This window comes from Electrona antarctica, assembly GCF_951216825.1.
Source record: "Electrona antarctica genome assembly, chromosome: 1".
Classification (NCBI taxonomy): domain Eukaryota; kingdom Metazoa; phylum Chordata; class Actinopteri; order Myctophiformes; family Myctophidae; genus Electrona; species Electrona antarctica.
Window position 1 is genome coordinate 38,751,254 of NC_136806.1, and position 26,116 is coordinate 38,777,369.

At 47.3% G+C, this 26,116-nt stretch overlaps 1 protein-coding gene across 1 annotated transcript in view; it reads left to right on the top strand.

Annotated features, from left to right (window-relative positions):
• efnb1 (ephrin-B1) overlaps positions 1-26,116 on the top strand; it is a 79,237-nt gene that overhangs the window by 13,208 nt on the left and 39,913 nt on the right. The window contains 1 exon segment of the mRNA XM_079502224.1: positions 21,175-21,452. Coding sequence (XP_079358350.1) covers positions 21,175-21,452 — 278 coding nt within the window.

The following is a 26,116-nucleotide window of genomic DNA, read 5'->3' on the forward strand; positions in this document are numbered from 1 at the left end:
CTGAACTTTTGTTTTGTTTTTGTTTTTTTCTTCTTTGTTTGTCACCTAGTGACAGTACGGACACCAGGGTTAAAGTGCTTAAGCGAGGGAAGGAAAAATACATCTTTACATTCATATATTATCACTTATCAGCAACCCACTTTCAGTTTAACTTTTACATTTGCTGGTTGTAAAGTGTGTGAAGTTTCTATTTTGTGATGTCATGCACATACAGTAGGAGCATGATCTGTGATTGGTGTACTTTTGTGGAAACATAATGTACATACAGTAGAGACATCACAAATCCAATGTGCTAGTGCTACTAAATGTATTTTTGGTCCAGCAACAGGAGGCCACCGCCAAAGATACAGTACATTTCCCGGCAAGATAAATTACGGTTTCTTGCTACCTGGAAATTGCTGTACGCAGTTTTGCGATTTCTATCTAAGTATTTAATATATCTTTTATATCAATTAATCGCCTCTCTGTGACACCAGCCAGTGTTTCGCCCGGAGGGTTTTCTTTTGTCTCCGAGACTTTTAACGAGGAGAAGCCAAGATGAGGAACGACTGCCGGTGGTCCAGTTCTGAGCGATTCATTAATGACCATCATTGAGCTCTTTGTGCAGTGTTATGAGAGCGATGGCGTAATCGAATGGAGTGGAAGGATAATAGAATGATAGAATGATAAAGTAATGGAAGCTGCGCTGTTGCAGGCACCCCCTCCACACTTTTCCCAGGGGATACCCCCCTGTAAGTGTGTCAGCATGGCAGATGGGTGGGCTGTAGCGCCCCCACCCCCCTGTCCATGTTAATTATAAAGCATCATAATCCATCTGCAGTATACAGAGTCAGGACATTAAGCGAGCATGGAACCAGAATAATCCCCAAGATTTTACCACTGTGGGCAATGGAGCAAAAAGCCACTCATTTCTCCAGTAATCTGGTCGGAACAGTAACTGTCCTTAATTCTGTTTGGTGTGTGTGTGTGTGTGTGTGTGTGTGTGTGTGTGTGTGTGTGTGTGTGTGTGTGTGTGTGTGTGTGTGTGTGTGTGTGTGTGTGTGTGTGTGTGTGTGTGTGTGTGTGTGTGTGTGTGTGTGTGTGTGTGTGTGTGTGTGTGTGTGTGTGTGTGTGTGTGTGTGTGTGTGTGTGTGTGTGTGTGTTTCGCATGTTAAGACATTTTTGCTTAGTTCAGGATTTGTTTGTCTATTTAGTTCCCTGACATGCCCATAGGCATGCGCACGCACGTGCACACACACACACAGCCATGCCTAAGTTAACCCATTCTGCCAAGACTTGGCTCAGCCTTTTCTAAGCAAACTCCCAGCGTGAGTCTCTCTCCGTTGTGCTGGTGAGAGGAGAAGGAAACAAAAAGGCCTGGGAGACTCCTGCTGCTCTGAGCCCTGCAGCCCCGGGCCCCGGAGCCCCGTAAAGGGCTGGCCTGGGATCAGCTGCCGTGCCGGGGCCCCGTGTGGCAGCTGTGACTGACGCTTCAATCGCCTCTCCCCGGGACGCCCTCCCAGCACAACCCTGCATTCTCTTTTACACCTCGGAAACGGGAAAAACGACAATTACATACACATTCACCAAACCGTCTCTCCTCGCTCCCAGGGAGCAGAGATGGTTTGCAAATAAAGTCTCTTCCTCCTCCTGAAAGTAGTTAGTTAATTAGTTTGGTTGTTTGGAGAGTCCCTACTTAATGTTCTTTCTTTAACGTTATTGTTGTTGTTTTATTTTTACTTGGTATTGTCCACTCCAAGTAAACAAACTATAATTCAACTATTGCCTTTGCATTTCTCCAGATATGAAAAAACACAAGTAATAGAAAAAGAGTAGAGACTAAAAGTGGAGTTAATGCTATCATGTATGGATTGTAAGTAAATTGAGTTTGTCTCGGGGCTATTGGATCGGGGAATCGTAAGCCGGTGGGATTTAACTCTCTGTAATTGAATTATTTTGATTGCCGACTTGATTGATGGAGTCAGATGTGGAGCGTTTTCATGCGTTTTTTTGTCTGGGTCTAATTCCTTTTCCAATAGAGCCATACCAGACAGATACAATAGGAACCTGCAATCAATCACAGCTCTCACTGCAACCAGGCCACATTAGTTTAGAGAGAAGCGCTTCTGCCTGCCACCAGGTTGGGAGTTCCTTCTGCCTGCCACCAGGTTGGGAGTTCCGCACGACCGACCGAGGAGGCAAAAAACCAACGTCGACAACAAAAAGCAAAACAATCCAACAATGACATCAGATATTAGAGCACTCTAAAAGTCTAATCTCCCATAATGCCATGCTAAAGCTCCACGGTGGGGGAGCGGCTTTTTATGCCCTGCCACAATTCCACCCCCTCCCTCTCCTCCTCCTCCCATGGCCTGTGTGTGTGTGTGTGTGTGTGTGTGTGTGTGTGTGTGTGTGTGTGTGTGTGTGTGTGTGTGTGTGTGTGTGTGTGTGTGTGTGTGTGTGTGTGTGTGTGTGTGTGTGTGTGTGTGTGTGTGTGTGTGTGTGTGTGTGTGTGTGTGTGTGTGTGTGTGTGTGTGTGTGTGTGTGTGTGTGTGTGTGTGTGTGTGTGTGTGTGTGTGTGTGTGCGTGCGTGCGTGCGTGCGTGCGTGCGTGCGTCAGGAAGAGAAAAGAGAATTCCTGAGTGAATGGAGATGTCACTGTCAGTCTGGCCTGCACATGAAGGGGGCGATTCACTCCAACAACGGCCATATTGGCAGCGTGTGTGTGTCTGTGTGTGCGTGTGCGCACGGACCTGTTGATGGTCCGTCGTTTCCCCTCCACGCACCACGTCCTTACGTGCTGATTGGCGCACGGCGGGACGTAGGCCTATATTTCATCCTGTTTCATCTCCCACACACATGTTCTCCATTAGATCTTCTGTTTATTCTCCCCCGTGATGCGCGCCTCTCATCTCTCCCATATTGGAAGTAAGAGCGAAGGTCTAGCAAAGCAAACACAACCCCACCCCCCACCCCCCCACCCCAAAAAAACCCTCTCTGCTCGCTTCATGAACTATGAAACGAATGAGAGTGTGGAGGCGCGACGCTAACCAGACCGAACGAGTAAACCGCGTGGGTCTCCCTCTCGGCGTAACGCCATATTTCGGTGTAATGCCATATTTCTCGGAGTGAGATTAACCCGCTAATCTCGGCGTGTGGCACGCCTCTGTGTTCCGCTGTCTTGTCCCTTACACTTTTCCTGTTGACTGAAAAAGTTTGACTGCTTTATGCATCATTCTTCTCCTCATCCGTCTCCATGTCCCCCGCTGTGCAACATGACAGCTCGAACCTCCAGCGCAGCCCGTCCCTCTTCTCTCCTGGCTCCTAAGATGAAAGGCCTTTTCTCTGCAGACAAACCTCAGCGAGTCGTCCTCCTCTTTCTGCATATGGCCCAATCCTGCGTATGCCTGGCTTTTGTGCCTCTGTTTGCCGCATTTCCCTGATTTATTTATACATCTCTGATAGTACTGTCGCACCTCATGCATTCAGAGTGTGGGCCTTAGCATGTGCATTATGCTTGGGAGAGTCACATTTTCATTTGAAATATACATGAATGCATGAATATATTTATTGTCGAGGGGTGGCTGATGCATCTGGAGGGACCCGAGTCTCATTTCCTGTGGCGGCCCTGCTCTGGAATGGAGTGGCGTGATCCTTCAAAGCCCGCTCCACATGCAGCCACCAAACGGAGCCGGCTGGCCCAGCCGCCTCTACAACGCCGAGGAGAAGAGGGAGGGGGAAGAGATCTGGGAGAGCGGGAGGGGGGGGGGGAAATGATTTGCCTCCTGTCGGAATCGGCGGAGAAGTCTCTTCAAAGCGTCTTGCCGGCCCAGGCTTTAGCTGTCCATCTCTCTCCATTAGATGTGCGTTCTGTGACGAGCCTTTGAAGGGTGGCAGGGGCCGGTGTGGGGGGGGCTGTGGTTTTGCACGGCGGACGGTGTGTGTGTGTGTGTGTGTGTGTCTCGGGGGGTGTTCGGTGCGTGTTTGGATTCGACGCCTGGAGTGGGTTTTAAGCAGCAAAGCGATGTGAGCTCCCTCGGTGCTCGCTGGTCAAGTGGATCGGAATAATACGCGTCGACCCGAAAGTGCACAGCGTGACGAGGGAACAGCTGCCGTCTCATGTTTAGAGGCACGCACACACACACATGTGCACGTATATCACAGGGGGGCGAGGTAAGGGGGGAGGGGGGGGGATGAGCATGTGCTCTGTGGCTCAGGAGTCAGCTGTGGTTGGCTTGTGCAGATTAGAACTGGAGTGTGTTACAGATGGCGGTAATAATGAGCAGATAGCTCTTGTAATGGAGACGCCCCAGTTCCTAATGGCTTCCTAAAACAACACATGGAGCGTCTTTTATGAGGACCCAATCCATGGAGGGTTATCAGCACAGAACAAACAGTGTGAATGAGAATAGCATCATGTCAAACAACCTATTTATTAGCACGTACATCACACTCTATCTGTCACGCACGCAAGCACCCACGCACGCACACATGCACTCACGCACACACACGCACACTTCATTTTAATCCGGTCAGCCTGCGCTTGGCTCGTTACAGGCGAGCGTTATCAGAGGAGACACGGGTTCCCACAGCAGCGGTTGGGCGTCCCTCCCCTTTTTACAGTGGCTGTTAATGAGCCTAATGATGTGTGTCTCTGTGTGATTGCATCAGTCAATATGCTGTTCAATATGGGCCTTTAGAAACTCACTGACAACTTAAGCATGTCCGCCTGCCTGGATAAGATCTCCCTTGTAAAGAAAGGGACGAGAAAGAGCAACTAATTTGTCTTGGGATGGATGGGACATATGTAACTGTCTCTGGCAATCATGGGCCAAGATTGTAAACAGAGAATGGGCCTGTCGCTCACCCACCGCTGATAAGAATCCCTTTTGGAAAGGCAGAATTAAGGCATGCTCAGTCAGTATTGAACCAGTATCATCACTGTGCTGGGTGGAATCCTTTATAACTATGTCACAAAACGTTTACATTGAAAAAAATAACCTGTGTTCCAATGTAGATGTTATTTAGTCGCAGCTCTTGTTTAATACTTTTCATTGGTTAAATATTTATAAATCCACTGAGCCTCACCACTTTCAACCTCGTGTCCGCTCTATTTTGGGCATGTCATTATAAATTAACATTTTCCAAAACGTTCAAATATATATAAGAAATAGCAGATGTACTAGCTCACAACAATGAGGCTTTGAGAGTTTGTTGAATGGCTATTTTAGCTGAATGGCTATTTTAGCTACTTGCCATACAACGAATTATAAATTAGGGCTTTCGTTTATGAAAAAAAACTAAACAAACATAAAAAGATCAAATGGGGAGATACAAGGTTTCTGGCCGCCAGCGACAGCGCTGTACTGTACTGGGACTTTCTCATACAACCTGGTCTGTTCTTCGTTTTGGGTTTTTCCTCGGTTTGATTTTCCAGTTTGATTTCAGCAACCGTTTGGTTTCTGTTAACTTTGGTCAGAGTTAAGGTTCTTTTCAAGACAAGGTTTTGCTAGTTTCGGCCTAGCTTCTATTTTTCAGGAATGCCTTGGATATATATTTTTTTTGTACGTTTCTGTTTAGTATTTAAGCGATCGAGGCCAAGCAGAATGCATGCATTGTTGGAGAGTTGCCGGAGGACTTTCATAGCATGTCTCCATGTATTGATTGCAGATGTGGTTCCTTGTTCAGTTCTGAGAGCGTTCTCTCTTAGACTCTCATTTTGGCTTTGACCGTACAGCCTTCTGCCATGGGCACTGTGTTCATAAGGGCACCCAGCTGAGCCTGGGCACTTAAAAAACGATTCATGTTGAAACCAAACAAAATGAAAAAAGAATATGATTAAATGTTTTCAATTGACTTTAGAAGACGCTGATTCAGTAAGCATGGATCCGTGATTTCCAACAGGGGACCAGATATCAACCTCTGATTTTGTTGGAACACGTTTGGGTTGTGAGGGAAAGATGTTGATCTCAGCCATAAACCTCAACCCGTTCTTGATTAAAACAGCATACAGTAATTAAGTTCGACCTTTAACCAAATATTTACAAAGTGTTGATTTCTAATTTAAAAACAATCAATTTAGCATTTTTTGTTCTTTAAGTCTGTTGTAAGTTGTGGCCATAACTCTGTGTTCAGCCTCACAATGTAACTTCACCTCATTGTTTGTGCTTTGCCGCTTGTATTTGCTCTTCTCCGTGTGCAAGTAAACAAAGGGTAATTGTATCATATAATGATTCAGCCTACTGTAATGAACTGAGCATCTGTTCCCACAGTGACAGGGGAAGAGAGCAGGGGCCATGGGGCATTTTGACACTGATAAAAGCTGTTTCTCTCTTTTATAAGCCACAGCGTTTGATTGATCTGTCCTGCGGTCTTGATCCCTGGGCTCGGCTGATTAAACCTATCCATCAGCCCCTCTTATCAGGTCGACCGGCGGATCGACTGCGGGACACAGAACTGAGAACCTCCCGTATTGTTGTAACAGAACAGGAGTCAAAAGGCTAAGGACAACCGGGAGGGCAGCTCTCTGCTCGGCTGAGCCATGAGATCTGCTGAACAAAGCAACGGTGGCGTAAATAATATCCATCTTAAGACCTGTACAAAGAGGGTGGCTTTCCTTCTCCCGTGTTGCTGACACAAGTGTCAGACACTACTAGCACAAACGCAAACACACACAAACACAAACACACACACACACACACATTTCAGTCGCACACAAATAAGAGTGGCCTTGAGATGAGGTCGGGCGCTGACTATTGTAGACTGTGACACAATCGTTTCCTCTCCAGGGGGAGAGCCCACTAAATGATGTTTCCTGTCTGTCGTGCGTCGACACTCTGCCAGTAATATGAGCCCCACCATAGACCCCACCCCCCCTCCAGCCACCCCCTCCCTCGTCGTGATTCACAGACATTAACAGGATAAAGACATCTCTCTCACTGACAGGCTGTCATTCACACATGCACACAGTCAGACGCACGCACGCGCGCACACACACACACACACACACACACACACACACACACGCGCACACACAAGGCACACGTGTGTGTGCCTTGTGTTCTTGTTCAAATAAAAGGAGGGCAGACAAGCACTGTTATATGAATCATCAGAGCCATTTGCAAGTCAAATGGGCAGCTTCATTGGCTGCACCAGTTACTTTCCAGAATAAATCTGAATTCCTCATCTTCACGGTGGCTGTTAAAGCAAATACATCATCGCTACTAAAAAGTGGATGATTGCGTGTCAGTTTTGCGCTCATTTATCTGCATGCATCTATTATCATCATGTGATCATGTCAACAGAACAAGGCTGCAGGGACAGACAGATGGGCTCTTACAAATCTCTCCCTTTGGCTGCAATCTCGTTTAAGATGTAATGCTTTAAACTCATTATGTTGCATGCATCTGCAACCCTTTGTCATCCAGAGAAAAATGCCCCAAACCACTCATTACATGTACTCTATTTAGAACTATGTATAGCCCACTCTATGTATGCTTGTACACTATACAGTAGGCCCATAACAGTGAGTTTACACTGATTTGCTCGGTGGATAATGATTGTATCGTTGCTTGCGTATCAGTTCACGCCCACTTTAGAGTATCTTTTTTTCCCCTCAAATGGCGCTGGGAGTCTGCGGCTCGCTGATTTATCCAGAAATAATCTCTAGTTTAGTTTACACAGCAAGGATTGCCTGTTGGAGGGAGACGGTTTATTGAAGTCATGTAGAGACATGCCCTCCACAAGCAGGTGTGGACCTGCTAGCTCATCTACTTGCTGCTGTGGGTAGTTTTAGAGGAAGACGGGGAGGGGGGGGGGGGGGGTACTCCCCCAGCACTCGGCAGTGGAAGCTGCCTGCGTGGCACATTCATTAACCTGGTATCTGGATAATCTCCTGGCTAATTCATTTAGTCCGCAGAGCGCTCCCGTGTATTAATATCCTCCGCCTTTCAAACCAGCCAGGCCCCCTCCTCACCCCCCACCCCCCCACCTCCCCCTCCTCTCGGGATGCGGTGGCACAGCGTAGCCATGGCGATGCTTGTGTGTGTCATTATTTCGCCGTCGGATGAGTGACATCCCCGAGGGCCGGAGCTGGGTTTGTCCACTGCCAATTGAGAGGGGCTGATTAGAATTGCAAATGGCCGCTCAGTGTTGTGTTTATTGTGTGTCTCAATATTGGAGACAATCAGGCGAATCAAAGCTCTCCGCTGGAGAGATGGGGCCGAGGTGCAGTGGGCCTCCCTGCTTGGCACCGTGTCCTCGATACTCACACTGCTTCCTCCCTTGACGCTCACCACCACCCCCAGTCTCTCTCTCCCCCTCTCTCAGGCTGTGTTGCGTGTAGGTCCTGGAGTATGTGCCCACAGCTGGAGAGAGGGAGAGAGCGAACCACTAAATCTAGAGCACTCTCAATCATCTGTAGTGTCGCTGCCCTCTCACACAGCTGAGAAATATTAAACACGCTTTATGATAATGAAAGCACCAGCGACAGACATAAATATCAGAGGCAAAGTGCTGAAGGATTAAAATGTCTTGTACGTTTGCTCAGAGCAGAAATTTGTCATTGGAGGTTTCACGGCTTCTGGAATCATTCGAGGCAGAATTATCGGCTTTTTCATCAGCGGGGTCTTTCCCTTTTCTTTCTTTGAGACGTCTGTCCGATGAAGAAGCTGTGACCCATATCTTAGGGTTAGGAATATTCTGATGACTGTGTGTGTACCCGCTGTCAAGATGAGCCAAATGGGGCCGATTGACAGGGTGCCCTTATTACGGTTGCATGACGGAGAGTGGTGCAAAGTGGCTGCTACACACATTTTCTCTACAAATCACTTGTAAAATGTTGCCTTCGCCAACAATTGGCCATTACCCTGTCCTAGCCGTTGACTCCATGTTTGTACAAGGTTCTGTTAAAGCCATCTGAAAACCATCCAGCCCCATTGTACCAGACAGGAAGCTGGTGTTTTACCTCACCATGTAATTCAGTGTGTCAGTTGCTCTGAGAGGCCTATCTTCTCTTGTTTCGCTACTGTTGGCTTGCAAAGAATGCGTGTGTTTGTACGTGTGTGCATGCGTGTGTGTGTGTGTGTGTGTGTGTGTGTGCCCGCACGCGCTTCTGCCCACGCATGCGCGCGTCCCTTGCGCGAACACGTGCTAATCCCCCAGGGTCATGCATGTTCCCCAATATAGAACCGCATGGCCGGTCTGGACAGGCATATAACATAACGCGAGAGGCCAAGGTATGAACATGCCCACCGAGACAGGTATCGCTACAGGGAAGTGTAACAGCTAAATGCTGGTTTGCTACACCACACACACATGTTGCAGCTCACACCGCTGGAGGCTAAATGAAAAGCTTGGAGACAAGGAATGTGATTGCACTCTGTTTGAAATCCCTTAGACTATACCGTGGTATAGGGGCTTTAATGTGAATTGTGTGCATTGGGAGGGCGGTTGGGGGTTGGGGTTGGGGGCAGCTACTGCTGCAAGACCCTGACGTGACTGACATGATACGATTGAACGTTATTAAGGCTTCTCACAGTCGAACAGCCACAGTGAAAGCATGTGTGGAGAAGCCGCCGCCCGCGGCCTGTTTGGACAAACCCCGTGTGCTGTTGAGCCTGACAGACCGTTGATGAGGGTTCCTTTAGATTGTGTTCATGAGGGAGCGAATGAGGGAAAGCAAAGAATAGTGTGTGCGTGTGTGTGCGCGCGACACGGATCAGCCAACGTGGCTATTTGCGCACAAGTGTGCGTGGCTGGAGCAAGGAGAGTTCACGAGGTGACATCTCGTCAGCTGTTTGACTTTCCCAGTTTCCCAGGGAAGCAGTTTTCGTGAACAATACAGAAGAAAAAAAAAGAAAAGAAAAAACCACATAAGCCAGTGAAGCCACTGACTATTCAAAACGGTCTCAGTAACAACACAAAATATATATATATAAAAAAACAATTGTTTGTCTGTGAATTATTGCCGTCAGGGGAGATTGGAGACGAGGGAAGCGAGTGAGTGACTACACTGTGCTCGTAGAGGACAGATATCACCTAGTGGACTCCTTCAGTCATCCATCTTATGGCATTCGCCACAATAGCAGGAATACATTAAAACAAAAAAGAGCGAGTCAGGAAGAAAGGAGACACAAGATAAATATTGTGTTAGGAGTTTCCCTCCCTCTCTGCTGCAATTGTCTTTCACATTGACAGATGAACAATGAGAGTGTTTTGAACTTTGCTGCGTGCTATCTTTTACTAGTGGGTTCAGAACCGCCCTGTCAGAGTCCGCTGTATTCTGCCAGAGATTGATTGATTGCCTCTCGTGTGCCTGTATCTTCCCTTTTGTTCTTCCTGGCGGGGTTTGGTTGGTGTCCAGTAGCCTGACTTCACTGTTTCTGTGTTATATTAACACCTGTTAACAACACACACTCATACGCATTACGCGTGAGCGCGCACACACTCTCACACACACACACACACACACACACACACACACACACACACACACACACACACACACACACACACACACACGCGTGTGCATGCATGCGTGCACACACACTCATAAAATGCTCCACTCTGCTTGCTTTGATCGTGGAAAAGTTACTGTACATTTTCAGAACCGCCGGCAGATCGTTTGCTAATTCAGAGAGGTTTTTTTGTGTGCGTGTCCTTTTCTTGAGGCTTTGGGGAAATAAAGGCAAAGGAACTATTTTTACAGTGATTGTTGTTTTGGCACTACGGTTGGTTTCCGTGGGCTGCCTAGACTTTGAGAAAAACAATCTTCTTAACAAGTTCTGACTCATTGATTGCATCGCATCACACTTCCTTAAACAACGATCATAATCACAGTGATATTATCTTGTCGTGCTTTCATGTGTTGCGTTGGTGGAGATCTTTGGACAAATGTCTTTGAAACATGTTGAATTGCTTTAAAGACGAGCAAAATAATCTCTCCTCATTGACAAATTATTGTATGTGATATTTTCTCCAAATCTGTCTTCAGATCCATCCACACTATAATAAAATACTTAAGATATTAAGACACTTTTTATGCAGCGTAGCAGTTCATCAGCGGCTGTTTTAATCCTCTCTGAACAGGGCCAGAAACCCCCTGGGAGTCTGACAACCTCCCTCTTCCAAGGGTGGATATTGAAAATTAGCTAAAATTAGCAAAAAACCTTAGCCTGCCTCTCATCCGGAATTAGCTCTTCGTTTTGCTTCATTACTGAGTCTGAAGCTGCCACCCGTGGAGGAGTTTTAAATCTAGCTGAAATAGAGGGCTGTAGTTCAAATTGAATTGAACAGTGATTAGGACCAACTAAGCCAATCAGACGACCTTAACCGCAGAACACTCTGTTTTACCCACTCGTGTTTGACACTTTGTTCCTGAAACAACCATCGAGAAACCATCGAGAAATTTCATCACTACTCGGTCCTTCAGAAGAACTTAACTTTGTAGACATTTAGATCAAGTGAGCATTACCCTGACATGTCTGTACAACGTTTCAGTGAGCAGGAGTCAAGAGAGCTAAAACTATGTTCAGACAGGCGGCACAAATCCAATTTTTGGCCTATCCAGATTAGAATCTGATTGGTTTCATCAAGTCTGAACAGCAAAAACACATGGAAACGTATTTGGTTTGCGAGTCAGTCTTGAACAGCATTCCTGGTTGGTTTGACATGTGATAATAGTAATCTGATTTCTAAAGATGTGTCTCGGTCTGTAAACCCAGACACGGAAGCCTGATTTATACTTCGTCGTGTGACACACACAAATAGCCCAGGTACAACCTCACAACCCGCCGCATTGCAAGTGGACGTGGTTGTGGTCGTTAAGCATTACGCACCCATGCTGTTACGACATCACCGGACACACAGCAACCGATGCAGATAGGTCAACGTTGTCTGACAAATCCGATCTCACCGTTTGCAAATTACAGTCAGTCCTAAAGATCGTATTCCAGAAACAAATAGGATTTGTGCGCAGTCTGAACAAAGCCTAAATGCCATGCAACCAAAAAGCTGCCTGTAATTTCACCGGGGTTGTGCTTGTCCGTGGAAAAACAAATCCTTCATGTATAATGCATGACATACACTGTATGAGCACATAGATCTATATGCACACAGTACACACGGCGTCCAGGCCCGGGCGGCCTGTGCCAGCGGGCATGATGTACGGATTGATTAGCTGTATGAAATGGCCTGGTTTCACTCAGTAATGCGTTCCGAGAGGGCTTGGCTCTGCGCGAACTGGGCTGTGTGATGTCTGTGTTATCGATGGGGCCTGGAGATGCACAGAGCAGAAAATGGCCGCTGGTTCACAACCCGGGCAGCTGCGTGGGCTCGATAATGGTTATGATTCTCTCTCTCTCTCTAGCCTCTAGTTCCTTCTTCCTTCCCCTCCAGTGGGAGTGAAACACTATCCGGTGCGTATGAGAGATGCTATTGTTCGCCTGTAAGGTTGCTCATGTCTTCTCCCTGCTCTCTGCTCGGCGCTGATTAGAACCTTGCATCGTGCTCCAACTCCTCCTGACTCCCGGTTGCACAGGCAGGGCCCCCTCGCCCCGGCCACGGGACTCTGGCCTACGACTGTCCCCGTCCCTCCCAGCACTGTCGCACACGCACACACAAGCATATATGGATGCACATTATACGTGCACAGTGCACACTCACACAGCGAAACCCACACTCACACGTACAGTACAGAGAGTCGTGTCCAGGCTGGTTTGGCAGACACTGTAGACTGGGCCTGTGGAGAGATCTTTACGGAGCATGCAGAGCCCATCTGTGGCTGCTCCTCAGTGTTGGGAGGCATCTGGCTGTGTGTATGTGTGTGTGCACATGCGTGTGCGCGTACGCATGCACTGTGTGAGTGCATGTGTTGTGTTGTGTTGTGTTGTGTTGAACTTGTGTTGTGTTGTGTTGAACTTGTGTTGTGTTGTGGCGAGGGACGAAACTGGGAAAGACGAAAAAGGCTTGTGTGTGTTTGGGTCACAGAGCAACCCCAGGATGAGGGCTAAACTCAGGCTGAGACAAACCCAAACCTCCTCTCCTCTCCAGCTGTAAGAGCTCATTCCCTGGGCTCCAGGGTGAATAAGTGGAGTCTTAGAGAGCGGTGGCCTGGGCCTTCTCTCGCTGTCACTGATACCATGGATGACGTTCAATCACGACCGCATGCACCCCATCCTCTTAACCCCTCCTGGGCTCAGTCAGCGCTGATGGAAACCACAGAGGCCACGCTGCCTTCTCCTCCCTAATGACTTCTGACATTATTCTCACTTACGGCGCTCTCCGGTGTGTCCGTCGTGGAACAACGTCCACTTGCGTCCTCCCTCCCTGGCACAGCCATCTGGGCATCATCTTGTTAGCTCATTATGGCTGCTGTATGATGCAGCTCTTCATCTGACAGTGATTGAGGGCTCGCGTATTGAGCTGTCTTGTTTGGCTCAAGATGGAGGTGTCTAAAAGTGTGTGTCTTTTCTCTGTGTGTGTGTGTGTGTGTGTGCGCGCGTGCGTGCGTGCGGGGAGGGGGGGGTACATTTTATAGCTAGTCTGCGTGCGACTGTTGCTAAGAGTCACGCTGAATCTGATTTGCTGTGCATGCCAGTATGTTGACTGGGCTAACAGAAGCTTGTGTGTGTGTGTGTGCGTGTGAGCGCATTTGTCTGTGAGAGAGATAGAGTGTCTGTGTTCACACATACAAAAGCAGCACTCTGCGGGGCGGAATGCAGGATATTCCGTCTGTCTTTATGCCTGCTGTGACATCTTCATTTATACCCTCCTAATAGGGACAGCCCAGACAGGAAAGTACAAGCTTTCTGCTTTTCAACAAGTCTCTCTGTCGCCCAGGCTTATTGGAGTGTTCAAGCATTGAGAATTGAGTGTGTCAGCCTGTAGTTTCTGTTTTTAGGACAGCATTCTCTGCAACACCACAGGTAGGATCTCTAATACAGCTAGACTAGCCCAACAATTCTAATAAGATTGACCAGTTTCTATGAAAAGGGTAAAATCCTTCCTGCTTTGTTCTACATCGCCTGGGCCAGATGGGCCATGTTTTTGCCTAGTTCTGCAGAATGTGTGTAGGTGTGTGTGATTGTGTGTCCAGTCCACACACGCGCACATTTGGCAGAGTGCAGAGAGCGCTGTACGTGCATTTGGCCCCCGTGACGCACACCAGCGTTCAGTCAAGTTGTTTACTGTGTTTGACATGTGCGGAAATCAGTATGTGTATACTGCGGGGTGTGTGTTTATGTGTGTGTGTTTATAGCCAACCCTCCCTAAGAACATCTGACCCTGTGGATAGACTCAGACAAAACCCAGCTATGTATACAAGCACCCCAGCTGAGCCCATGGCTAAAGGCACAGACCCACGACCAGCTCAACTTATCGACCAGCCCGACTTTGGCATAACCAGAGGAGAATTCTCTCGCTGGTCTCAGATCAGCCTGTCGCTGTCTGAGGTTGATGATGCCGACGAGTTTTCTTCAGAGCCAGATAAAGATGCTGACTGTCAGATAATGTATGCCTTTCTCCCTTCCAAGAGCACAAAAAGATCACAAAGTGTCAACAGCGCCCGGAGAATCTTAACCACACATCGGAGCTCGGCCATTTCAGAAGTCACTGCCTTGAATGTTTCCATTGTGAGGGTGGAGAAATATGCACGTCTATCTTGGCGGAGCTGAGAAGCGTGGTCTTCAGGCGAAGCCCGCCTCCGCAGGCTGAGTGCTTAATATTGATTGACTTGAATGGAAACAGGACATGTTTGCACATGGTATGATTACATGAACAGTAGATTGCCCTAGGGTGGTTGAAGCCCTGTCTGTACTGTATGTTACTCAACATGCTCACACCACAACTCAGCTTTACTTCTTTAAAGACAACCCCCCCATCTTATTTTTGTCTTGTCTTTTTGAAGGAGAAAAACAGTGTTGCCATGTCTGCTTATTATAAGCAACTTTGGGCTTGTTTTTCGAGGGGCGCTAGCCTTCTGTAAAGTCGCTTGTAAGTATTAGTTGTGGGATGTTGTTTAAACCAGTGGTTCTCACATATTTTCGTGTCAAGGAACCGCATACGTATTTCTCTGCCGACCCCCATCTGAGAATGTTTGGTGCCAGGGACCCCGGCCTATATTCAGCTATTATATTAGTGTAGATTTTCGTCTTACACAAACATTAAATTCTCATTGACAATGAAAGGAGAATTTACGTCATATTTGTCTGAGCAAATCTCTATTTTTGTCGTACACATTCCAATCGACAGTGAATAGAGTGTGTCTGAACAAATAGACATGTTACTTCATGATGATGTACGATGATAAGAGCGCCCCTCACTTCACACTGGTGTGATTTTTCTCTTTCTTTGAAGATAGCAGGCAATTTTTGAGTGCTCACGTGGCCTAGTCACTTCTGTTCATAGACCCGGTTGCTTATTTCTCTCGCAGAAATCTGGCAATCTTGGCAGAAAAAAATTCGGCAGCAGTCTGAATTACCCTTTTAGCACCAGAGTGGAAATGTCATGTTGACAAGATGACTGAAATGTTGGAAGTGTTTGTGTGTGTAATCACACACAACGGATCCATCCTGGAGGTTATGGATATTGGATACACATGTAGTTACCGTGGTATGAAAACTCTGTCATCTGTTGTTAGTGGTGGGAGGCGGTGACGGGGGAGGTAATGTGTGAGACAGAGAAATGATAATTGATGAGGGAACGTGTTTTCCCGACGTGGTAATTACTTTTAGCCAGTATACCTGTTATCTTTTTGAGTGTGTTTTCCCACTGTCGCTGAGAGAGAGAAATGGAGTGCTGAATTGTAGTAGTGGAGTGAGTGTACTGGAAAGGGTCATAGCAGACAATACAAAGCTGTAGTGTTCACTGTTTAACTCCTTCCACTATCAAAGGGTCATAGCAGACAATACAAAGCTGTAGTGTTCACTGTTTAACTCCTTCCAGTATCAAAGGGTCATAGCAGACAATACAAAGCTGTAGTGTTCACTGTTTAACTCCTTCCAGTATCAAAGGGTCATAGCAGACAATACAAAGCTGTAGTGTTCACTGTTTAACTCCTTCCAGTATCAAAGGGTCATAGCAGACAATACAAAGCTGTAGTGTTCACTGTTTAACTCCTTCCAGTATCAAAGGGTCATAGCAGACAATACAAAGCTGTAGTGTTCACTGTTTAACTCCTTCCAGTATCAAAGGGTCATAGCAGACAATACAAAGCTGTAGTGTTCACTGTTTAACTCCTTCCAGTATCAAAGGGTCATAGCAGACAATACAAAGCTGTAGTGTTCACTGTTTAACTCCTTCCAGTATCAAAGGGTCATAGCAGACAATACAAAGCTGTAGTGTTCACTGTTTAACTCCTTCCAGTATCAAAGGGTCATAGCAGACAATACAAAGCTGTAGTGTTCACTGTTTAACTCCTTCCAGTATCAAAGGGTCATAGCAGACAATACAAAGCTGTAGTGTTCACTGTTTAACTCCTTCCAGTATACAAATAAAAACAATAGACCTGTGAGAGTCTGGAAGTTGGCACGTTCTCCTCCCCTGATAGAGACGGATCACTTCCATTGATTTTAATTGATATGTATGGCATGTCCATCCTGCCACTCTGGAGGAACTAATCAATTTGACACCATTCTCTTAATATCAGCTCTCTCTCTCTCTCTCTCTCTCTCTCTCTCTCTCTCTTTCTCTCTTTCCTCTCTCTATCTCTCTCTCTGTGTGTGTGTGTGTGTGTGTGTGTGTGTGTGTGTGTGTGTGTGTGTGTGTGTGTGTGTGTGTGTGTGTGTGTGTGTGTGTGTGTGTGTGTGTGTGTGTGTGTGTGTGTGTGTGTGTGTGTGTCTCACTCACACACACACACAATTCCCTCTCTCATGGGTCCGTCCATTCAGTGGCCACGGCTGGTTGCCAGCGAGCTCACCCAGCCAGGGGCAGTGCACAGGGTCCGGGGCCCAGGGCAGGCCGGCCCAGCGCGGCTGGATGACTGGCTGGGGGTGGAGAGATGGAGGGAGGGGGGTGATGGAGGCTGGAGAGCTGGATGTGGCGGCTCTGTGAGGGTCTTTGAGTGGGCCTCGGTGTAGGCGGCAATTCATATGGAAGTGGGCGAGGGGCACGGCGCTTGAATAGGGGAGGCTGGGAAGGTCCAGGATGCTCCCTGCCGTGCTTTTGTGTCCTCCCACATCCCCCCCCCCCCCCTGTGTGTGTGTGTGTGTGTGTGTGTGCGTGTGTGCGTGCGTGCGCGCGTGCATGCGTTGAATGGAGGGGAGGGGTGGCATATGTGAGATCATGTGTGCATATTCACCAGTGGAATGTAAAAGGGGGGGGGGGGGGGTTCTGCTCTCCTCAGCTCTGTAATGTTGTTTTCTGTTCTCCGTTGGCCGCGCTGTAGTGTAGGTCTGTTTTTCTAAGCTCTTTACAGCGCTGAACGCTCCACGGAGCCGTCCAGATGAAACAAAATGAAACTCATTTGGTTGTTTTGAAAATGATTCTCTTTATTTAGTTTGGTCCGGTCCTGTCCGACCCATTTGACAAAGGGTTGGGACGGGGTGTGTGTGTGCGTGTGTGGTAAGAGAGAGGGGTCGGGTCTCCTGTTAGGAGTCATTTCCAACTAAGAAGCATCCTGTGCGCCGACTGTGTCGCTTCCTCTGCTGTGCTCTCTCTCTCTCTCTCTCCCTGACTCTCTCTCTCTCCCTCACTTTTAATCAACAGGTCTCATGAGTGCCTGAGCAGGACTGAAAGATTCAATTCAAACCCCTCGCTCTCTCCTTCTCCACCACACCCTCGTCTTTTGAACCTCCTCAAAAAACATACAATAATCTCCCTCTCTCTCTCTCTCTCTCTCTTTCCTCTCTCTCTTTCTCCGCTCCTCCTACTGGCGGTATAACGCGGCGGGCCGGCATGTTAGCGGCGGCGAAGAGCTGATTAAGCCGACAGAGAGACAAACGGGGCGGGAGGGGGAGGGTGGGCAGACACGGTCCCAGCCCACCCGTTTAGACTTCACATCCTGGACCAGAGAGCTGCAGCCCTCGGCTTGCCAAGTGGAGGGCTTTTAAACTGGGCTAAACACTAATTGCTGCCCTATTTCTTTTATGTTGCTTCTTTTTCCCATCTGCGACGCCGCTTTCCAGACCTCTGCCACAGCCAGAGCCTCATTATAGCAGACAGTTAACAAAGGCTGAGAAACAGAAGCACAGAATTCACTTAGGATAGCTATCCAGCCGCCCCGACTAGGAGGCCTACTCGGGAAAATTGAATCAATGACTGGGGCCAGGGCTTGTGATTAAAATCCTTGAGGGACGTTGAGATATTAAGATATTTAGACCATCTTAATTATTCATCTGGAATGGGTGCATCTCACTGTGATGAGAGGAGGAATGGGATGGAATTCGGGGTGAGAAGAGAAATGCAGACTGATATGATTTGAAGGGGGGGGGGGGGGGGGGGATTATTTGTGTAGCTAAATACAGAATCTTTTTATTTAGAAAAAATAAGTTGTAGACTTGAAATGAAAGTTTGAACTCCTAATATGTCAAGTGAAATATATCGAGGGTTATGTGATGTTTGCTGGGGATGTTTTTGTCAGCTTGGGGATTTTCTTCTCAGTTGTTTTTCTGTAGGTGTTTCTTTTTGTGTGTGTGCGTGCGTGCGTGCGTGCGTGCGTGCGTGCGTGTGTGAGACAGAGAGAGGGGGGGGGGGGGTGGTGACTGAGAAAGGGGCGACGAGGAGAGTGTGAAAGAGTGGAATGAGGATGTTGAGGAGGTGAATAAGAGCGGAGGATAAAGCCTGGAGGAGGGAATGAGATGAGATTGGGGAACAGAAAATAAGGGGCTGAAATGGGGGGGTGATGGTGAAATAGAGAGAGAGAGAGAGAGAAAAGAGGGGTGGTCAGCTACAAAGCCTAATGTTGCCATGGGAACCTGTTTATGCCTCGCTGGTGCATCTTGTAGATCCAATTAGGGACTGATTGTGTCCTTGTCTTCATACACACGTGCACGTGTGCGTGCACTCTCTTGGTCTCTTTCTCTCTCTCTCTCTCTCTCTCTCTCTCTCTCTCTCTCTCTCTCTCTCGCTCTCACACTCACTCACTCACTCTCTCACACACACACACACACTTACACACACACACACGCATACATACATCGATGCTGCTGAAAACCCAGCAAATTGTCGGGAGTGGTTCAGACAAAGGATGCCCCATGTCTCTCTTATCGCCCGCTTGAATTAGACCCCCCCCCCCCCCCCCCCCCCCCCAGTACCCCCCTGCATCAGACAATAGCAGGGAAATACCGTCTCACCCACTTTGAAACCCGGGCGGCCGCTCTGCGCCTCCTATGAGAGGCCCCCCTTCTATCTGCATACTCTTTCATGACATCATAGTAGGGAGGGGAGGGGTTCCGACTATTTCTTTTCTTTCTTTTGTTTTTCAAAAAATTCATTTCGGATTTATGTCCCTTTGTGTACAAAGGAAGCTGTTTATTTATTCAATAACGCCTCTCTGTCCGGAACAGAGCGGCTAAAAAAAGAGAGCCGCTTTTATTTTTTTTCTTTCATCCAATCGTGTTCATTTTCATGGGGGGAATTACCTTGAAAAATTGGTCTTTTTAAAGCCATCGTTTTCATACAATGGCTGGCTGTTTGCCCGCGCTTAAACACCACAGGAGATGGAGGAGGTCCAACCATCATATGCTGCTTCTCTCTCTCACTCTCGCTCTCTCGTACTCATACCTCCCGACCGCCATCAGACTTCCATCATCCTCCCTCAGAAAGCCTTCCTCCTCTTCCTCTCCCGGGCCCTAACTGAAGAGTCAGTTATTTAGTGGTGAAATGATCGTGAAATGAGGGACTGAAGATAAGGTGAGATTACTGCTCTGACTGAGAGAGAGAGGGGGAGGGGGGGGGGGGGGGGGGGGGAGAGAGAGAGAGAGAGAGAGAGAGAGAGAGAGACAGAAAGAGAGAGACAGAAAGAGAGAGACAGAGAGAGAGACAGAGAGATGTCTTGTTAAAATGTGAGGATTCAGAAAGGACAACAACTGCATTGCTCTGGTCTAAAGCCTGCTTGAATCTGCTGCCATGGGCAGATCTAACAGATAGCTCCCACTGCTGTGACCACAACACACACATACACGCATGAACACACACACGCACACACACACACACACACACACACACACACACACACACACACACACACACACACACACAGGCAAGCCGTGGTCAGTCTGGCTGTCTGTGTTAATGCTTGGCTAACTGGGACAGCAGAGCTGAACCATGCTGACATGTTAAGCCCCAAACTGCCTCAGAACAATGATTCAGCCTGTCTGTCCCCTATCAGACCACAACCTCAGCTCAATTCACTGACCAACACACACACACACACACACACACACACACACACACACACACACACACACACGCGTGTGTACTCGATGATCCCTGCGGCAGCCATCTCCCTCCCTCTCGTCTCTCCCTCCGCACAAGCGCACACTCACACACACACTGGGTTTCCTCCTATTCTCTACCTTTTTAGTGAATAAAAGCGAACAGGAGCTGATCTGATTGAGTTGGCACCAGGGGTGCGGTGGGGAGGTACAGTAAGGCCACATGGATTATCTTAATCCCTCCGTAGGTGATCGAGGGCCAGGGTTTGGCGGGGAGGGGGTGGAAGGCAGTGAAGCCTTAACCCTTCCGGTGACCCCCCGCACTTTATTCTCATCTCCCAAGTTGACACGTAACTCTGGAGCAGGGATATTAACGCTGAAACCTTGAGTCTTAACATAACACTGCACTGCATTCCCCTGACAGAACGGTTCTCTTTGGTGGCAATTTTGTGGCAGCCATTTTGTTGGGGCCTGAGAAAAGGGGTTACAAAGACCATTGGAGTTTTTATTTTTTCCTTTTTTTTTTTACCTGTGTGAAAACTTCTTGGTAAACTTGGCAGTACCTGGTTATTGCTTTTTTGATACAAGCATGAAAAGAAACCTAATTCGCTTATCTGCTGCCGCCCCAACAATGTGCTACGTGTTGTCTGGGTCCTAAACTAAATGCACTTATTTCTGGACTGGACCTGCTCCAGACAATTCTAAACCAATTAACTCCTGCTCCCAGAAGTCCCGGGGATTGTACGAATTCAATTTGAAATGTGTTTCCCGTGTCTACAGCTCAGGGTTTTAATTTTCCCGTCATCTTCTCTCCTTCTCCACAGTTTCCTGGTAGGGAAGGGCCTGGTGATCTACCCTGAAATCGGGGACAAGCTAGACATCATCTGTCCCAAGGCGGACCCGGGCAGGGAGTACGAGTTTTACAAACTGTACCTGGTGAAGAGGGAGCAGGCGGAGAGCTGCAGCACGGTGCTGGACCCCAACGTTCTGGTCAACTGTAACAAGCCCGAAAAGGATATCAAGTTCACCATCAAGTTCCAGGAGTTCAGCCCCAACTACATGGGCCTGGAGTTTAAGAAGGAAGTCAACTACTACATCACCTGTAAGTTACTCCCATAATTAAACACTGCTTAGTTTAGTGTGAAAATGTACATCACCTGTATGTTACTCCCATAAACATCAGTTAGTTAAAGAGGAATGTCAACTACATCATCTGTAAGTTACTCAGTCACATAAACATCGGGTAGATTAAGAGGAACTTTCTAACTTCATCACCTGTAAGTTACTGAGTCACATAAACATCGGGTAGTTTAAGAGGAACTTTCTAACTTCATCACCTGTAAGTTACTGAGTCACATAAACATCGGGTAGTTTAAGAGGAACTTTCTAACTTCATCACCTGTAAGTTACTGAGTCACATAAACATTGGGTAGTTTAAGAGGAACTTTCTAACTTCATCACCTGTAAGTTACTGAGTCACATAAACATCGGGTAGTTTAAGAGGAACTTTCTAACTTCATCACCTGTAAGTTTCTCCCATAAACACCAGTCAGTGGTGTTTGATAGAGGCTGTTGATAGCAGGGGCGTGGCGCCCATTAACACTTTCCATTTGTACCCATTCACCGTTTGATAACTGACGGTTGTAAAAAAAAAAAAAAAAGTTTTAAAGTGCTTTTAACTTGTATTGTTTAGGATAATCGTTGTACAGTTACAGTAGGCCTACACGTTGAGTGGGCCTGTATTTTATTCTCAAATAATGCAGGTATTTATTTGGGCTTATAAAGCAGGTTCTTTTCACAAGTGGTTGTGCTATCTGTGATCTCTATTGAATTGCACTGTAAACAAGCTCCTGTGTGTTCTGTGTCCCTGGTTGATACTGTAACTAAGGCCATGCTGCCGATATGAAGAGCTTTGCTCCAAAGTGAGATGACCTCCATTTTGGAACAAGGAAAAAAGGAACATCTGTTTTTATGAAATGGTTGCTGGCAGGAAAATAAAGTGCATTATGAGATGCTATAAATTTTATTAGAATCATATGACAAACTACTAGTATGTTTCATAGAAGTAATACTTTTTGATGGAACCTTTTGTGGTTTTTAATATTATTTGATGCATGGAGGCTCCCCCAACTAAAATAAAAGAAACTAATTGATATATTGCTTTTATTAAAATACTCATATAAACCTAGATTTCCTCTTTTGTTAAATTTATGAAAAACATTAAATAAGTTTGAAAGTTCATTCTCTTTGAAGGGGAGAAACCACTAAATTACGTTATGCTTTGGATCTTCCCCTCCAATCGATACTCCCTACAAAGCCACATCACAGAGAGCTGAGGAGATTGTGATTTTATCAGCCAACACTTTGGCGTTGTGTATACAGACTCAAAGAACATACGTTTGCAGTCGCTTGTGCTCCTGCATCCAAAACGAGATTTACAAATAAGTAACCCTGCCCTGGGCGCGTCAAGGGAGGCGTCCGTTTCACGTTTTGTTTTCAGAGGGGCTGTGCGAATTGTCGCTTGATTAAACAACTTTGATTGGACCCTCACCACCAGCTCAGTGGTCTGGCGGTTAATGTGTACGCCCCGAGACGGGAGGTCGGGAGTTCAGTCCCTGGCTCTGTCGTACCAAAGACTATAAAAATGGTAGCCAATTCCTCCCTGCTTGGCTCTCGGAATCAAGGGGATTGTGGGATAAGTCCCTGCCACATACTAGCGTCATGTCCAGGGGGTGTACTTGTATATCAAGCTGCCTCATGCTTAGGAGACAGGAGATAGGATCCTTAACTATAGGCTACATCTCTCAGAAACTGCTAGTTAACCAAGGACTACTTAGAAAGCCACATCACAGAGATTCGAGAAGCTCATGATTTTATCAGCCCCACACTTTGAGCAGCTTCTCCACAGATGCTGTGTATACAAAGTAAACGCAAAAGAATTTACATTTGTTCTTGTTTGTGCTCCTGCATCCAAACAAGCTTTACAAACGACCCTGCCCAGGGTGTGTCAAGGGAGAGGCGCCTGGCGTCAAGGTGTCTCTTGATTAGGGCACGGACTTGATCTTTTCTCTGACTATCTCTATTAGATATTAACCACACTCCTCCTCCACCGTGAGCCTGCACGCGCGCGCACACACACACACACACACACACACACACACACACACACACACACACACACACACACACACACACACACACACACACACACACACACACACACACACACACACGCCATAGCGCACACCATCTGTCATTTAGATAATGACTGCTCATCATTGTCAACTTTTTTCATCCAACCAATCGAAATTGAGGACAGGCGTGACAGAGGAAGAAAGCCATTCTGTGTGGACACGGCGCCTACAGTATCTTCAAGCTCTGGGCTGTTTTCACTATAATAATGGCGTGCCCAAAATGTGGACATCAGCTTGAAAGTGGTTAACAATTGCACAGCTCATTGTGAGATCAAAGAAGCAACTCCTCCTCCACCGTGAACCTTTTTCGTTTTCATGCATTCCCACCTCTCTGCCCTGTAACGGCGTCTCGAAGCTGTGCGCGGCCGTGCCGTTTTGAATAGGGGGAAAAAAAATGCAATGCATTGATGTTGAGCCATAAATCCTTGGCGTGCGCGGGCTGAGGACGGGTCATTATTGGGCTCATAGAGTGCGTCACTTTGGTGACGGCAGTAATCGGACACAGTATTTGTCTTGGCTTTATGTTAATGTTGTTGTCCTTTTGCACGGGAAGAATGTGCTTTATATTGATACTGGAGGAGCCTGCACACACACACACACACACAAACCATAATACACATCATCTATCATTTAGATAATGGCTGCTGTGTGTGTGTGTGTGTGTGTGTGTGTGGGGGGTGAATGAAAGAGCCAGGGAGAATGAAGGAACACCTGCAAAAAATGTGCAAATCTAGGCTTTTCATGATTTTCCAGTAGACTATTTGTGTGTGTGTGTGTGTGTGTGTGTGTGTGTGTGTGTGTGTGTGTGTGTGTGTGTGTGTGTGTGTGTGTGTGTGTGTGTGTGTGTGTGTGTGTGTGTGTGTGTGTGTGTGTGTGTGTGTGTGTGTGTGTGTGTGTGTGTGTGTGTGTGTGTGTGTGTGTGTGTGTGTGTGTGTGTGCGTGCGTGCACACGCGGCATCCTAAGGCCAGCTTATCCTCTCATGCTGTAAGATGTGACCAGGTTATCCCCGCTGTCTCCGCTTGGAATGTGATCCAACCGGCCGGCCAGCAAAGCATTGTAAATCTGCCCCCCCCCCACACTAGCCCACCCCTCCCACCCATCCACTCCCATAAAGAGCAGGCTTATCTGGTCTGATTAACGGTCAAACATGACCCACACCGCTTGAGGCCATAAGAAGACGCATTGGGGAGTGGACATTCCACTGTATCTATTCTCTCTCTCTCTCTCTCTCTCTCTCTCTCTCTCTCTCTCTCTCTCTCTCTCTCTATTGTTCTCTCTCTCTTTCTCTATACTGTTCTGTAACTTTCTGTATCTCATTCTTTTCAACTTAAGTCTTATATACATTGTTGTAAGATAAACTGCAAAAATCACACCTGTGTGAAGTGAGGGGCGCTAATATTAAAAAATATAAAGTCTAACTCATGTTGCTATGATTAGGTGATGTAATGGTGATGTAAAACAAACGGTGACAAAACAAATGGCATTGTTAATGGCATTTAATGTTTGTGTTAGGGACAAGATGACATTCATTTTCCCTTCATTGTAAATAGCGTTTTAAAAAAAAACATTGAACTAAAACAAACATTAAACCTGTATATAGGAGGGGCTAGCGCCCCTCAAAAATAACTAAATATATATTTTTGGTTACCCCCCCCCCCCCCCCCCCCCCCCCCCACACACACACACACACACACACAGCTGACCCCCTCAAAAACCACTCTGTCTTCTGCTCTTGTCGTTTCCGTTTTATCTTTCTTTTCTTCAATCACCCCCCCCCTCTCTATTTAACTGGAGGGTAGAATAAATAGAAGATGCCGTGTGGTAGAGTAAGCAACAAATGGTGTGTGTGGGTATCATAGTCCTCTGGAAGTCCCATGCTCTGCTGTCACCCCAGGGGGTCCTGTCCTGTCCTGTCCAGCCTGTCCTGTCCGTCCACAAGCCGCCCCCTCACCCCATTCCCTTCCCAGCAGCCACGAGTCTCTCCTCCTCACTACCCCCTGTCAGGAGCCGCAGGGGTCAGGGGTCAAAACTCAGGGGGGGCGGTGTGGGGTCAGGGAGACACAGCGGGGGGTCAGTAATGATAACCCCAGACTGATCTAAACCCCAGGCCACTGACCAGCCCCTGTCGTCCATCAACAAGCCCATCACCAGCAGCCCCCCCCCCCCACCACCACCACCACCAAACAGACCCCCCCCCCCACCCCCCACCCCCCGCATGGGCGAGTAAACTGGCTGTATTTCACTGCTTTTGTCTAAACACAGGATGTGGAATGGACTGTTTTGTGAAGGAAAATGGCCACTCAGTGTTTCACGGGGCTGAAGAGTCAGGAGAGATGTGATTTGAGACAGAAGGACTTTACAGGGAGAGAAATATAACACACTATAACACACTGAATATGAGAGAGAGAGAGAGAGAGAAGACACTATTCCTAGTCTGCACCATACTGATCTCGGAACATAGACCTACTGTATTTAAGGTACAGTAAAAACAAATGCACCTTTAACCACTTAAGCCCTATATACTAACTTGTATAGTATACACATTGTGAAAATGGCCGATCCACAAGCTCG